Here is a 17,000-nt window from a genome sequence, read left to right on the forward strand (position 1 = left end):
CACACTTATAAGGCTCGACTGGTTGCGAAGGGGTTTACTCAGACTCAGGGTATTGATTATGATGAAACCTTTTCACCAGTAGCAAAGATTAAGTCTATTAGGGTTATGCTAGCCATTGCTGCATTTCATGATTATGAAATATGGCAAATGGATGTCAAAACCGCTTTCCTTAACGGAAAGTTGGCTGAGGATGTTTACATGAATCAGCCAGAATGTTTTGTCAGTGCAGAGTACCCCAATAGAGTGTGCAAGCTTGAGAAATCCATTTATGGATTGAAACAAGCATCTCGAAGTTGGAATCTTTGTTTCGACGAGAAGGTCAAAGAGTTTGGTTTCTCAAGAAGTGAAGATGAGTCCTGCGTGTATGTCAGAGCTAGTGGGTGTATAGTTAGCTTTTTGGTACTGTATGTGGATGACATACTACTCATAGGAAATGACATCCCAACCATGCAGGAGGTTAAGTCCTGGCTTGGGAAGTGCTTTGCTATGAAGGACCTTGGAGAAGCTACCTATATCCTAGGGATAAGGATATTAAGAGAAAGGAGTAAAATACTAATTGGACTTAGTCAGAGTATCTACTTGGATAAGGTGTTGAAAAGGTTCAACATGCAGAATTCCAAGAAAGGAGAATTACCGATCCAAAGCAATGCCAAACTGAGCAAGGCTCAGAGCCCGAGTACAGAAGATGAGATAGCTGAGATGAGTCGATTACCTTATGCTTCCGCTGTTGGTTCGATCATGTATGCTATGACTTGTACCCGTCCTGATGTGGCCTTCGCTTTGAGCATGGTCAGCAGATATCAGGGGAACCCTGGCAAGGCTCATTGGACTGCGGTAAAGAATATTCTCAAGTACCTGCGGAGGACTAAGGATTGGATCCTTACCCTTGGTGGGAGTGATGACTTGAGAGTAGTAGGGTATAGTGATGCTAGCTTTCAGACTGATAGGGATAACTTCCGCTCTCAGTCGGGCTGGGTCTTTACCTTAAATGGAGGGGCAATCACTTGGAAGAGTTCCAAACAGGAGACTGTAGCTGATTCGACTTGTGAATCAGAGTACATAGCAGCGAGTGAAGCGGCAAAGGAGGCGATATGGCTGAGGAACTTCATCGGAGACCTTGGAGTTGTACCAGCCATTAAGGAGCCTATGGAGATTTTCTGTGACAGCAATAGTGCGGTTGCCTTAGCCAAGGAACCAAGAGATCATGGTAGATCCCGACACATTGACAGAAAATATCACTTCATAAGACACAAGATAGAAGAGGGACTCCTCGTGGCAAAGAGGGTATCGTCAGATGAGAACCCTGCGGATCCCCTTACGAAGGGACTGACGAGGGTGAAGCATTTGCAGCATGCGAGGCACATCGGGCTGAAGGACGATATTAGTTTTACAGATTAGATAATTTTTCTGAAACTTGTAAAATGTAATCGACGTTTGATGATGAATAAAATGTGTGATTTATTTATAAGTAAAGTGTTACTATCATTGTCAATTATTTACTATTGTTTCAGTTTTGCATGTTTTGACTTCCAGAATAATTAATTTATTCAAACTTCCACAATCAGTCATACGTCGGAAGTAGGTATGAATCAAGATTGTCATGAATTGGGTTTGTAGATGGCTAAAGGTGTTTAGACATAGCAATGGTTGCTACAACGTTCATGAGTGCTCATAAGTTATGAGTATTGGAATAAACCCACGCTCACTTGTATCACTTCATGGAATTTATCTCGAGTAATCGTGAGACGGTAATATCATATAAGTCTTCAAACATAGAGATATGAGTTGTTGCCTATGAGTTGGTTGTGCATTGATTGCACGTAAACGCATCAGTAACTTGATGTTATAAAACGTGCCTTTGTGTGCAATTCAATAAGTAGTAGAACAAGCATATGAGTCGAAGTTTATCTGTTCCTTCTAGAAATAGAAGCGATATCTGGGCCCCTCGATGATTTTGTGTTGACCCATGTACCGGGCCCGGTCAGAACTAAATTGATGTGTTCAGTTAAGTTCTTTGTCAAACAAATCGGAAATCGAGAAACAACTGCTAGACAATAAGTAAGACATTGTTCCATGTATTTGTCCGGCTGATATCATGAGAGCAGAGGATTATATGATCACTTATCTAAAATGGTGCTTCATAGTTCAACAGAGTTTTCGAGAGCTACGATTGCCGGTTGGTTCCTGAAGTAATATAGGCAAATACAGTTATTAGACTTATCCAAGTGGGAGTCTGTTGGATAAGGTGTCTAAGTCCATAACTTATTTGGTATATACTTGACCCGACCCGGCATGGTCCATTTGGGTTGCACTTCACCCAAACAATTTATGGATAATTTTATGAGAGTTGTATACTTACGATTTATTAATATATTATAAGTTATAATATATTAATATAAAGTCATGCTACTTAATTAGTTTTAATCTTGAATTAATTATGAATTAATTTAGTGATTAAAAGGAAGACTAATTAAATCATGGGCTATTATATTTATATGGTGTGGGCTAATGCTCATTTGTTAATGGGCTAAGCTTATATGGAAGTCCATGGATGATCCATGGAGCTTTTACCCATGGATCCTTGGAAGAGGAAAAGACATGGGTTATTAGGGTTTCACCCTAACCATGTACACTATATAAACAAGCTTATGTTGCATGAAAAAGACACTAAGTGTGTGTGTAAGTGTGGTGGCCAAAATCAAGAGTTAGAATACTCTCTCATACATTTTCCAAGTTTGTGGTGATTTGTGATTTCCATTTGAGGCATTCACATTATTGGTGCTTGGCTCTCAAACTCCAAGGAATCAACAATCAACAAAAGGTATGTAATTCATCTAGTTCTTTTATGGTTAAAAGTACCCCATGCCATGCTAGATAGGTTATAAACCTTGGAAAATAATATTTTGCATGTATCTTAGACAAACATAGATCCAAGGTTTAATAGGGTTGCATGTACACTTAGGAAGTGTTAGAATGCTCAAAACCCAACATTATTATCATAATAGTGTTGAGAGATCAAACATCCATGTTCCTATCCCAATAGAAGTTTGCAACATAAAACTTGGAAAGAGAAAATATTTTAAATGTGCTAGCATGTTTAAACCAGTTGATGGTTCAGCCTCCCCAGTTGCTGATCCGACTCTTACCGAACTAACATAAGCATGGTTCGCGAATTACAATATCTTACCTTTACAAGACTTAATATCATATATGCAGTTCATCAAATATACATGTTAATGTATGGTATTCGGGAACCAAATATAAATCTTATTAAGTGCATTCTCATATATATGTGGAACTATAGATCACGGCCTTCGGTTATTTACCCAGTCAGCTGGATACCTTACTACATATTCAGATGATGATTGGGCTCGCTACCCAACTACCAAATGCTTCATATATGGAAACTCTATCTTTCTTGGATATAACATGTTATCATGGTTATCCAAAAGACAAGGGACCATGTCTCAATTAAGTGTCGAAGCCAAATACAATGGAGTTGCAAATTTAGTTACTGAAATATCTTAGATTTTAATCCTGATACAAAAACATCATCAACCTTCCACTTGAGGCACCACTTGAAACATCCCAAAACTACGGTCCAAAAATTTTGTTTTTAAATCATTTAGGAAAACCATAATTCATCAACATCATAATAAAATCACAAGTCATGTATCCCCAAAACATCATATCAAACTATTGTATCAAAATCACGTGTCAAAACATCAGAGTCTAAACATCCCAGCTTAAAAGTTGTGGTGTGTGTCATGCAGTCATCCCGAGCTCTTCCCATTGCTAGTGGAAGTACCTGAAACCAAAACTGAAAACTATAAGCACGAAGCTTAGTGAGTCTCCCCAAACTACCACATACCATACACATAACATACAACTAGGAGATACGGGCCCCGCCCAGTCTCATGGAGATTCGGGCCCCGCCCACTCTCATGGAGATTCGAACCCCGCCCACACTCCGCTGTCTAGGAGATTCGGGCCCCGCCCATACTTCGCTGTCTAGGAGTTTCGGTCCCCGCCCGCACTCCGTTGTCTAGGATATTCGGGCCCCGCCCACACTCCGTTGTCAAGGAGATTCGGGCCCCGCCCACACACCGCTACTAATATGCATACAAGTATCACACAAACAACAAGTATATCTTTTTCTATCAAGCAGTCAAATATCCATACTCAAATAATACTACGAGATTCGGGCCCCGCCCACACTCAGCTACTAACGTATCACATATAGGGGCCGGCCTTGGTGCCGTAGACATATTCCTACTGAAGGACTCACCTCGCAAAGCTGAAAACTGAATCTTTCGGTAAGGAATCTCTAACGGCTGCATCCGCGACTCCCCGGCTATCATTATCAAAATTAATACTTAGTCAAAATCCAATAATCCTTCTTAGGGTAAAATGACCATTTTACCCCTAATCTAGTTTGGTCCATAACCTAGGCCCAAGTCCATAGCATGAAGCCCAATTCTTTATGGATTGGCCCAAGCCCACTAACGACCTACTTATGGCCGAATTTTCTAAATTGGGCCCAGTTCCTAGAATGGACCCTTCATCAAGCCCAACAAGTGATGTAGTCCAATACCAGCCCCAAAACAATAATCCAATAGGCCCATAGTAGCATAGTCCAAGGAAATGGCCCAACCTTCCTTATCCTTCTGTCCTCACGTCGCGAGCTTCCTCGTCTCAAGTCGTGAGAGTTAACTCGGCTTGGGTCGACACAGCGAGTCAACCCGGTTCACTCGTCTCATGGTCTCAGATTGGGGAAATCACCGTGCTCACGTCGTGAGGATATACCCCTCACGTCGTGAGAACTGTTCTGTGAGCATTAAGCTCTTAATCCTTTAAGATGAGTGTTGGGAATTTCCAGAATACCTTATTTAGTCTAAAAGACCATAAAAATCATATATTTTCAGCCATGCATGTCCAATGCATGACTTAATCACTAGTTAGGTCAAAAGTTGATATAATCATAAAGATTCAAGCTTGGGGGGCCATAACTTGCACCAAAGTCCAGATCCAGGGGTTCTATTACAGCAAATGACTCAATGGTTCATAAAGTTGCTAACTTTATGGACCTCATGCTTGATAAGCCAATATCTCATGCAAAGAAGGTAGCCAAAACCTAGATCTAGCAACCTTAAGTGAAAAAGATAGGACCTTTATACCTTATAGAAGCTCACAAGTTCAGCTAGTCCACAAAGATGAGCTTATCTCGCCAAAATGAGTCATCACAAGAGTTTCTTCTTCTTCTTCTTCAAAGAAATCAAAACACCATCAACACCAAAACTACCAACAATGGCTCAAGGGCTCAAAAGGGTCGAATTTAGGGTTTTCAGTGACTTGGGAGTGAAAGAGGCTGGGGAGAAGCAACCTGATAGCTTATTTTATTTCCTTATTTTTATTAGTTTATTTTAGATTTTTAGATCTTTTTATCATTATTGCATTGTATTTTATTTATTTTTCTTTAGTATGGATCGTACCGGGTGTTTTTTATGTTGCATGAGGAATTTTGCAGGGTTTGGTGCTTATCGTGATTATGGATTAGAGTGAAGACGGACTTGTGGGCTCTCGAGGCGCTATTGGGCTTGGCGGATCCACCAAAGAAGATTTGGGCTTAAAAAGATAAAGGCTTGGATGAAGTGGGCTTGTGAAGATGGATCATGGATAATTAATTTTGGGTTTGGAGCATCCACAATTGAAGCTAAAAGATGATTGGTTGATTTGAATCATATGGATATGGAGGGGACCAAAGGAATCTTTGGTAGTGGAAGGGTGGAGTGGTGGAATGAAGGACCAATAGCATTACAGCAACATTTGCGAGGGTGGAATTTTCGTCACACGGGTACCCGCGCAACTGCTCAGTTTGGGCATTTTGGTCATTTGGCTTGCCATTACCTTGGGGGATCAGACCTAGCAGCCATAACTTCGATTTTACACCATTGGAGACCTGCAAGAGGCGATTTTGGAGCTAGAAACCCATTTCCTTTCATCTTTCCAAGTCTTAGGTAGTTTCTTTATGCAATTAGACTTTTGTGATTGTTGTTCTATTGCCATGAGTGGCTAAACTCTCTATATTCGTTAACTTTGGTTAAAACCTTTGAATGTTTGTGGGTTTTTGAAGGATTCATGCTAGATTATCAATTATCTTATGTTTATGGTTCTAGATCATATTTCTTATGCTTGTTTAATGCTTTGATCATGAGCTTGGCACTTGAATGAGCTATTGTTAGTTTATTTCTTTGGTTTTGCATTGAATCATTGAATTAACTTAGAACAAGGGCTTTATGATGGTAAAAATCATCTCTAGTTTATGAATCATAGCTCCTTTATGGATGTGTAAGCATTGACCTCCTCTAGGAATTGGGGATTTCTTCTTTCTTAAGGCTAATTAACTTCTTGGGTCCAATTGCTTCAATTAAACCCTTGATCTTGATTAAGAAGGTGTGTTGTGGGCTTCCCCAACCTCCATACTACCTAAGAGGAATCTTGGCATATCATGCTTCATGATTGCTATAACCAATTTGGGATGAATGATAAGCTTCATGTTGAATCCTAATGATAAGCACACACATGTTCATTGTGTTGAATTGCCTTGGTTAACCAATTGTTCCCAACATTTGAGCATCTCACTATCTTACTTAATTGCAAGTTTTTAGTTATTTAAGTCTTTTAGGTTTCAAGCAATCATAACCCCCCCCCTTTTTTTGTTTAATTGTAGTTAGTTAGTTTATTTACAATAGTTCTTTTAGATTGCATTGGTGATTGAATACAACCATTTCCCCGAGGATCGATACCCCTTTTTACCATTATATTACGTTTTATTTGCAAACAAAGGGTGTAATTTGCTTGGTGGACTTGACATCCCACCAAGTTTTGGCGCCGTTGCCGGGGAAATTGGTTATTGTTATTTGATTGTTTATGCCTAGGTCTACAAGAACCGGTGAACTACTCTACAATCCGGAAATTGAAAAAGAAGCAAAAAGGTTGAAAAAGTTAGCCAAACAAGCAAAGCAACAACAACTAGTTCAAGCTTCTTCCTCTTCTCCACTAATCGACATAGAAGATCAAGTTCACACTTCAAGTGATACCGACACCGAACCGAATTCTCCAATTGTTGGTCAATCCTTTGAAGATATTCCGTTTGAAAACTATATAACCATGAATCACACTCCACCTCACAATCCCAACCCAAACAATCAAGATGCCAATACCCCACCCAACAACCAAGACAACAACAACAAGAACCTCTCATTGATATGCCACCTTGGAATCAAGCCCCTCCTCAAAACCAACCCAATTATCAACCACCACAACCACAAAACCAACAATTCCACCACAACAACCAACCTCAAACCAATGCTTTTCAAGTTCAAAAACAAGTACATTACCCAAATCAACCCAATTACCAACACCCTCCAATGTACCAAAACCCAATGTACCCCCAACAACAACCCCTACAACCAATATCCTAACCACCAACCTTATCCACCACCAATCTACAATCACCAACCATACCCATACCCACCTTACCAACAACCACCCAATTACTTGCAACAATATCCCAATAACCCCAATCCACCCAACCCCCCTCAAGAGTTGACACTTCGACAAATGATGGAGACGGATGTTACTCACACACCTCTTGGTATTGTTTATCCCGCAAACCGCCGAGGGATTGAATTGAAGTCAAGTTTCATACATCAACTCACCAAGTTCCATGGTTTGGATAGAGAAGATCCTCAAAGGCATTTGAAGTCCTTTCATATGATATGTGTTAGCATGTTGCCTGAAAACGTGACATTGGATGATTTCAAGCTAACCGCCTTCCCGCTCACCTTGGAAGATAAAGCTAGAGAGTGGTTATTCAACTTACCACCGGGATCTATCCACACATGGGAAGAGTTACTCAAGGCCTTCAATAGCAAGTTCTATCCCACCTCCCGGATATCAAGTCAAAGAAGTGACATTTTGGGGATTCGTCAAGGGGAGAATGAGACCTTTCATGATTTTTGGGAGCGATTCAACAACTTATGTACAAGTTGTCCTCAACACAACATTCCCGAACAACTACTTCTTCAACAATTTTATGAGGGTATGAATGAAAAAGATCGAAGGATTATTGATGCTTCAAGTGGTGGTGACATCTTCAACAAAACCCCTCAAGAGATAAGATCACTTTTTGGAACCATTTCTCAAAATCAAAGGAACTTTGGGACTAGAAATGACATGAAGAGAAATTCTCCACAAGTGGTTGGTGAAGTTAGCAACACTCAACACTTGGAATCAAAGCTCTTGGATTTGACTAATGTGCTAAGTCAAATGGTGGTGGGAAGTGGTCAACAATTGATGGTATGCGGTATTTGTGCCATGACGGGGCATTACACGGATAAGTGTCCCACACTTGGAAGTGAACCGGAAGATGTGAATGCAATGGGCGGATATCAAGGTTAACCAAGACCCACGAGATTTCAAAACAATTTCAACCCAAATTGGAGGAATAACCCAAACAATCCATACCCACCAAAGCAAAATCCACCAAACATTTTGATGAGACCCCAACATCCACCATATCCTTCCCAAAAACCTCCATATCCACAAACTTCTTATAACCCTCCAAATTACCAACAACAACCTCCACCACACGGCCAATCAAGTGGTAACCATCAAATGAGCCTTCAAGAACTCGTCGCTTCTCTTGCTCAAAGCCAAACCCAATTTCAACAAGAGGCCAAGAACACTTTCTCAAACATTCAAGCACAAATTGGAGACTTGGCCACCGCTCTCAACAAGATGGAACAAAGGGGTAAACTTCCATCTCAAACCGAGAAGAATCCCAATGTGAGTGCCATAACTTTGAGAAGTGGGAAAACACTTGGAGAAAGCAACCCTAAAAGAGTTTCAATAGAAGAAGAGGATGAGGTTATTGTTGTTGATCCTCCGAAGGTTGTAGTTTCTCCAAAGGAACCGGTTGTTCCAAACATTGACCAACCCGACTCTTCCAACAAGCCTATCAAGCCATTGGTCATACCACCACCTTTCCCTTCTCGGTTAGCCTTTTCCAAGAAACAAGAGGAAGAGAAAGAAATTCTTGAGACTTTCCGAAAAGTTCAAATCAACATTTCACTATTGGATGCCATAAAGCAAATTCCTCGCTATGCCAAATTTCTTAAGGATTTGTGCACTAACAAGAGGAAGTTTAAGGCGAATGAAAAGATTCAAGTCAATGCCAATGTGTCCGCGGTTATCCAAAAGAAGCTTCCACCCAAATGCAAGGATCCGGGCATGTTTGCTATTCCTTGTACCATTGGTGACTTGCATGTTGAAAGTGCCATGTTAGATCTTGGAGCCTCAATCAATGTAATACCATACTCGGTTTTTCAATCTCTCAATGTTGGACCTTTGGAAGAAACCGGAGTCATCATTCAATTAGCGGACAAGTCGTTTCCAAGAAGTGTGTTGGAGGATGTACTAGTTCAAGTCAATCAACTAGTATTTCCCGCGGACTTCTATGTCATTGACCTTGAAGAGAAGACCCCTTCCAAGTCCTCTATGATCCTTCTTGGAAGACCTTTCATGAATACCACTCACACAATTATTGATGTCCATAATGGGAAGATCACAATGGAATTTGATGGAGAGATCATTCATTTCAATATCTTTGAAGCCATGAGATACCCTAGCAACATTTCTCCATTATATCGGGTTGATGTGATTGAACCAATCACCCAAGAATTATTTGAGTTATCACATGGGGATCTTTTGAAGATGGTGCTCAACATGAGTTTTGATGTTGAAAGTTTGAAGAGAACATTGGATACGTATACATTGGACTCCGAAGTTGAAGAGATTGTGAAGACTTTAGAACTTAACAACTCAACAAAAAAGGATGTTTCTCAAGTTGCCTTATCTCATTCTCCAAGCAAGATGCCACCTTCCATAATCCACCCACCCACACTTGAATTGAAAGTCTTACCTAGCCGTTTGAAATATGCTTATCTAGGTCAAGATGAAACTCTACCGGTGATCATATCTTCTCAATTGAAAGACTTTGAAGAAAACCAATTGATTGAAGTCTTGAAAGATCATAAAGAGGCCATGGGGTGGACAATAGCGGACATTAAGCAAATAAGCCCTAATGTATGCACTCACAAGATACTCATGGAAGATGATTGTAAGCCTAGGAGGGAAGCTCAAAGACGATTAAATCCTCCCATGATGGAAGTTGTCAAGAAAGAGATAATCAAACTCCTTGATGCGGATATGATTTACCCGATTTCCGACTCCAAGTGGGTTAGTCCGGTTCAAGTGGTTCCCAAGAAAACGGGAATCACAGTTGTTGAGAATAACAAAGGAATAATGGTACCCACTCGAGTTCAAAATGGATGGAGGGTATGCATTGATTATCGAAAGTTAAATTCAAGCACAAGAAAATATCACTTTCCTCTTCCTTTCATCGATCAAATGCTCGAGAGATTGGCGGGCAAGTCACATTATTGTTGTCTCGATGGATACTCGGGTTTTCATCAAATACCCGTTGCCTCCGAAGATCAAGACAAGACAACCTTCACATGCCCTTTTGGCACGTTTGCCTACAAGCGGATGCCCTTTGGATTATGCAATGCCCCCGCCACATTCCAAAGATGCATGGTGAGCATCTTTTCAGAGTATGTTGAGAATATAATTGAAGTATTCATGGATGACTTCACAGTGTATGGAAATTCGTTTGATGAATGCTTGGATAATCTTAAGAAGATTTTGAAAAGGTGCATTGAGAAAAAGTTGGTGTTAAATTTTGAGAAGTGTCACTTTATGGTCAATCAAGGCATCATCTTGGGACACATCGTCTCCAAAAATGGAATTGAAGTTGATAAAGCCAAAATTGATGTCATCCAAACCCTTCCTTACCCAACATGTGTTAGAGAAGTAAGATCTTTCTTGGGCCATGCGGGATTCTATAGAAGATTTATCAAAGATTTCTCGAAGATTACGCGTCCGATGTGCCTCCTTCTCCAAAAAGATATTGATTTTAACTTCAATGTTGCATGTCAAGAAGCCTTTGATAAACTCAAAGCCTTGCTCACTTCCGCTCCAATAATTCAACCTCCAAATCGGGAGCTTCCCTTTGAAATAATGTGTGATGCAAGCAATTTTGCAATTTTGCAATTGGAGCTGTCTTAGGTCAAAAGGAAGGCAAAGCATCACATATCATCTACTATGCCTCCAAAACCTTGGATAATGCTCAAGCCAACTACTCAACCACCGAGAAGGAACTTCTAGCCATTGTATTCGCCTTGGAGAAATTCCGGCAATACCTTCTCGGAACAAAAGTGATTGTATACTCCGACCATGCCGCATTGAAGTATCTCATGACCAAGAAAGATGCCAAGCCACGGCTGATTCGATGGATTCTTATTTTACAAGAATTCGATCTTGAGATAAAGGACAAAATTGGTGCCGAAAATCTAGTTGCAGACCACTTAAGTCGGTTGAATATTGGTGACTCCTCATCTTCTATCCTTGATGAATTCCCGGATGAGCATCTCTTCTACATTTCAAACACCATCCCATGGTATGCGGATATTGTGAACTACTTGGTTACTAAAGCAATTCCTCACGCATTTACCAAGTACCAAAAAGCCAAGTTGAAGAGTGATTCCAAATACTACGTATGGGACGACCCTTATCTTTGGAAACATTGTCCGGATCAACTAATACGGCGGTGTGTTCATCAAAATGAGGTCGAATCAATCTTGAAGTTTTGTCGTGAGTATGCATGCAGAGGACATTTTGGTCAAAACAAAACCATGCGAAAGGTCTTAGAATGTGGACTCTATTGGCCAACAATGTCAAGAGATACTTATCTATTTTGCAAAAGTTGTGATAGATGTCAAAGAACGGGAACCGTATCCACGAGGCATGAAATTATTCAAAGCCCAATCCTCATTTGCGAAATCTTTGATGTATGGGGAATCGATTTCATGGGCCCTTTCCCCGTCTCTTTCGGATACACTTATATACTCTTGGCGGTTGATTACGTATCAAAGTGGGTTGAAGCAAAGGCTACAAGGCATGATGATTCCAAAACTGTGATTGACTTCTTGAAGTCAAACATTTTTGCAAGATATGGTGTACCAAGAGCTTTGGTGAGTGATAGGGGCACTCATTTTTGCAACAAAATGATGGAATCCATGATGAAAAGATATGGTGTCACACACCGGATATCAACCGCTTATCATCCACAAACAAATGGCCAAGCCGAAGTGTCAAATAGAGAAGTCAAGCAAATTCTTGAAAAGACGGTCAACACTACACGAAAAGATTGGAGCTTGAGGTTAGAAGATGCATTGTGGGCGTATCGGACCGCTTACAAAACTCCAATTGGTATGTCTCCATTCCGCCTCGTCTATGGAAAGTCTTGTCATTTACCGGTGGAATTGGAACACAAGGCATATTGGGCAGTTAAAAAGTGTAATTTCAATCTTGAAGAAGTCGGAAAGCACCGAAAGATGCAACTTCAAGAAATCGAGGAATTGAGGAACGAGTCTTATGAAAATGCAAGCATCTACAAAGATAAGACAAAAGCGTTTCACAAAAAACACATCACTCGTAAGCATTTTATTCCGGGCCAAAAAGTTCTTCTTTATCATTCACGCTTAAAGTTATTCCCGGGAAAGTTGCGATCTCGATGGCACGGACCTTTTATTGTTATAAAAGTGTTTGATCATGGTGCGGTTGAAATCAAGAGTTTGGAAACAAATCAAATATTCAAAGTGAATGGGCATCGCTTGAAACCATTTTATGAAGGCTTTGACACAGGAGAATTTGACAACATAACATTGGAAAATCCGAATTACGAAGGTTGACGAAAGCGGGGCTAAGTCTTGGCAAAGACGTTAAATAAATGCGTTGTAAATAAATAATCTCCGCTTGAAGTCTTGGGTGTTTCTGAGATAGATGTTGGTCTAAAAATAAGCATTTGGAAGTCTAGCAATGATCTTGGTGAAGTTTGAAAAAATGAAAAAAATTCGAAATTTGCGCGGGTGCCCGCGCAGACGTTGCGTGACCGACCCCCAGCCGCGCAAGTTCCGAGTTCCAACCTCCACAACTTAGAATCGCATCTGATTAGTCTGGGCGACCTATCTCCACCCTCGCAGATGCTTGCGCGCCCAAGAACAAAATGCAACCTTCCTTGCACGGCCGACCCATTTTACCCACACCTCACCCACCCCACCCGGTAACCCGCTCCAAACCCACTTATTACCCGCATCCGACCTTTGAATCGACCCGAAATTCCGACCCATACCCGAATCATTTAAGACCCAACCTTATACCCCCCTTCCCTATCCCCCTTGTGCCTCCCGTCAGCGACTATACCTCACCAAAAACACCCCTCCGCCACCTTCCATTCTCCGACCGACGATCCCGTCTAGTCGCCGCCTACCGCCACAATAAATCAAAGCCGTCGGTCAGCGCCTCCACCCAGCTCAGTCGCCGGCCAACGCTTCCCTCCAGCAGTGTCACGCTCCATCCGATTTCGCACCCAGTCCTCGCCGGAAAAGCGTGCCCGCGCCTGCAGCCTCCCCGATCGTTGCTACCGTCGGCGCTCCACCACCACCCTATTCCCCACATAATTCCGACCACACCCCTACCAATCTTCACCGGTAAAAACCCCCTGCCGCCGCTATTCTCGTGCTCGCCGGAAAACCGAACAAATCACGATTCCGAAGCCAACTCTCCGACAAATTCAAAATTTCTTGGGGCATTATTCACCAAACACTCTCCCACACGCCGATCTACTGTTAATTCGGGAAAATCTCCTCGCCAGAACCCTAGCTCCGCCGCCGGCCGCCGCCACTCTTTTTGACCAAAATTTTCAAAATTTTTGTTTCTCACCGGAGATTCAAAAGGTTCCACCTTACGGGTTCAATTCAAGCTTGGGGTGCGGTTTTTACGGATTTATTTTCGGGTTTCAACACACGAATTTGGTACATTTCTTTAATTTTATTGCATTCAACTTCTAATTTCAATTAGCTTGTGCTATGCATTAGATTAATTTGAATTGGACTTAGTTTGCTTTGAATTGATTGAATTGCATTAAATTGTGCCAAATTGCACGTTTGGAATATTTACCCGGTTTATATTCTTATTATTTAGTTTGTTTAGATTGGTGTGAGGCGAGTGTGAGGGATAATTTTGGCCAAGTTTTTGTGTTTGCTAGGTTTATTAACAGGTACAATGGCAAGGGACAAAACCATTCACGCCTCTCATGGTTCTTCCCGTGAGGCTTTATCCTCGCAATCCACAAAAAAGGCGTCAACCGAGAATACCGATCGTGCAGGTAACCTTGTCCTCACAAGTGCACAAATCAAACAATTCCGGTCAAACCTCCAAAAACGTCCAATTCGAGCCACCAAATTCTACCACCAAGACTCAATGACGTACCTTGGCCTTGACGATTGCCTGCAACAACTGTTCTTCAACATAGGTTGGCAAGAATTCCTCGATCTTTCCGTGCGCACTTACCAACAACCCACATTAGAGTTCCTCTCCACTTATGCACGGGATGACGCAGCAGGGATGCTCACATTTAAACTCCAGGGTCGGCAGCACCGACTCACATACACCATCCTAAACACCATCATGGGCACATACAGTCCCTTCAACACCGACATCTATAGCCATCAGTGGACTCGATTCAAACGCGTGCCTAACGTAGCGTTTTGGACTTAAATCACAAGTCTTCCAAACTTCAATCCAAGTCGACAAAAAGATCCTTACATCATCCATCCTTGTTGGAGAATCGCCCACCGAATCCTTTCCACTTCCATCTTTGCTCGTCATGAGCCGAGGCAAATAAACACAGTCGAGCTATATTTCCTCTATTGCATGAGCCACCTACATTGGTCTTGCCCCGAATTCGCCACCTTTTTCTTGGATAAGTGTGACAGCCTTCGCACGAAGACCACTGGCGATATTTGCATCGGAGGTTTCATTACCCTAATTGGTTTGGGTGTGGGCCTTGACTTTCCCGAGTCTGAGTATGTGCCAGTGGATGACCCACCTCTCTACCTCCTTGACTGCATAGCCCTCACCCGGATGGAATTACTGATGCCTCATCCTACCCGTCATAACCATTTTTCTTGGCTCAAACATGTCAATGAGCCAGTTTACATCTTTCCTAATCCTAGCATCTCCGCCTTTTCTACCAGCGAGCCTGAATCTTGGTTCTTGCCTGAAGAGTTACACGATGATGATGATGAAATGCAAGTCGACAATTCCAATGATGGTAGTCCATTTGAGGCCGAAGACCATCATTACCCCCCCCCCCCCCCTCATGGGCCTCCTCCACCTTGATCCCGGTATGATCCTTCCTTACTCTCATCCTAAGCATTGAGGACAATGCTAAATTTTCAGGTTGGGTATATAGTTGCATTTAGAGTAACTCATTTAGTTGTATATAGTTGCATTTAGGTATTCTTATATTTTTATTTTTATTGTATATAGTTGCATTTAGAGTAACTCATTTAGGTCATTCATAAAAATTGTATAAAAATTTCAAAAATATTGCATATTTTATTTCTTTCTTTTCTAATTTTCATACTTTTTAGATGCATTCTAGTTTAAGTTCATGCATTTTTGTTCTCTCTTGTCTTCTCATCCCTACAGGTACCAGAGCACCGAGTCATAAGTATTGAATCATAGATTGGTCCCGGGTCTTGATGTGGAATTCCTTGTATTTGATAAGTGGGATACGTTTTGAGCCTCACAGACCATTTTAAGACCGCTTGTGTGGGGGTCAGATGCAGGTAGCTTGATTGGGTCTAGGTGCGGAGGGATGTGGTTGGTCATGCCAATGTGTGCGAGCAAAGATTAGCCCGGTAAGATACATTGAAGATATATTGAAGACTCGCATCTTGGTTTCGAAGGAAGTACCCCTTAGTACTCCCGAGTCTCGTCCGAGCCTTACATAGTTAGATTCTCACCACCTTTTTAAGATAGGTCATCATTTTTTCTAGGGGTCTAGAGTAGATAGTTAGATAGGTTTTGTTTATCACACCTTGCATTGAGGTGCTTGATGAACTTTGAAGTGGGTCCACCAATTCACATCTTTTGGGTTCAAGTCTTTTCGGTAACACCCATTTTTGAGTCATTCCCCACCCTTTTTAGTTGATCTTGGCACATTGCCAATGATCATTTGGCGTTCATGTTAGCCTCCATCATTTATTACATGGTGAAATTCCTTAGACCTTCAAAGAAGAAAACACAAAAAAATTGAAGAAATTGAAAAAGTGAAGACAAAAAGAAACAACGAAGAAGATTAAAGAAAAGCAAGAAAAACAAAGAAAAAAAAATGAAGAAAAAAAAAGGAGCAACACAAAAAGAAAAACAAGAATCCAAGTTCAAGATTCATGCAAAAAAAAAAAAAAAAAAAAAAAAAAAAAAAAAAAAACGAGAAAGCTGAATATCAGGCAACAAAGAAGACTGAAGACCAGATAAAAGAAGTTCAAGATTGAAGATTTAGGTTGTTAGGTTTAGATTTAGGTTAAGTAAAATTTTTATTATTTTATTTTATTTTTGATTTTTGGTGAGAAAAGGCCCCAACGATGAGACGGTAGACTGTAAAGGACAGTACAAGGGAGAAACTTCTGAAACCGGATGTTTGCCCGGAGGCCGCGCTGTAAAGCCCTATTTCGTACTATACACTTTAGTCTGACAAATGTAGGAATCATAGTGTGTGAAGAGGCGCCTTTCCTTCGTGCACTATGGTCTACATTGGTGATTTAAAGTGCCCCCACTGGGCGCATCTCTGTTTCCTTTGTCTTGCACACCGCGACTATATCCAGTCGTGATCTATTCGCTCATCAAGTGGTTGATAATGTGGTTTATGGCTCTAAAGCGGGGAACATTTTTGAGGATGCGTAGGGTCCATGAAGGACTAATTCTGACCATGTTGACTGATATTGACCAAGTTCTATGGTACCTTTCTT

The 17,000-nt window shown here is 41.2% G+C and overlaps 1 protein-coding gene across 1 annotated transcript; it reads left to right on the forward strand.

The window, feature by feature from the left end:
- Positions 1-8,379: 8,379 nt before the first annotated feature.
- Positions 8,380-14,742, forward strand: LOC145130086 (uncharacterized). Its single transcript, XM_079064943.1, has 7 exons — positions 8,380-8,458; positions 8,891-9,369; positions 9,628-10,069; positions 10,517-10,771; positions 11,350-11,407; positions 11,783-12,618; positions 14,243-14,742. Exons 1-7 carry the CDS (start codon positions 8,380-8,382, stop codon positions 14,740-14,742), a joined length of 2,649 nt encoding a protein of 882 aa, XP_078921069.1.
- The last annotated feature ends 2,258 nt before the right edge of the window (positions 14,743-17,000 follow it).

The sequence above is a fragment of the Lactuca virosa genome, chromosome 8 (assembly GCF_052849685.1).
Source record: "Lactuca virosa cultivar CGN04683 chromosome 8, Lactuca_virosa_CGN04683_v6, whole genome shotgun sequence".
Lineage (NCBI taxonomy): Eukaryota > Viridiplantae > Streptophyta > Magnoliopsida > Asterales > Asteraceae > Lactuca > Lactuca virosa.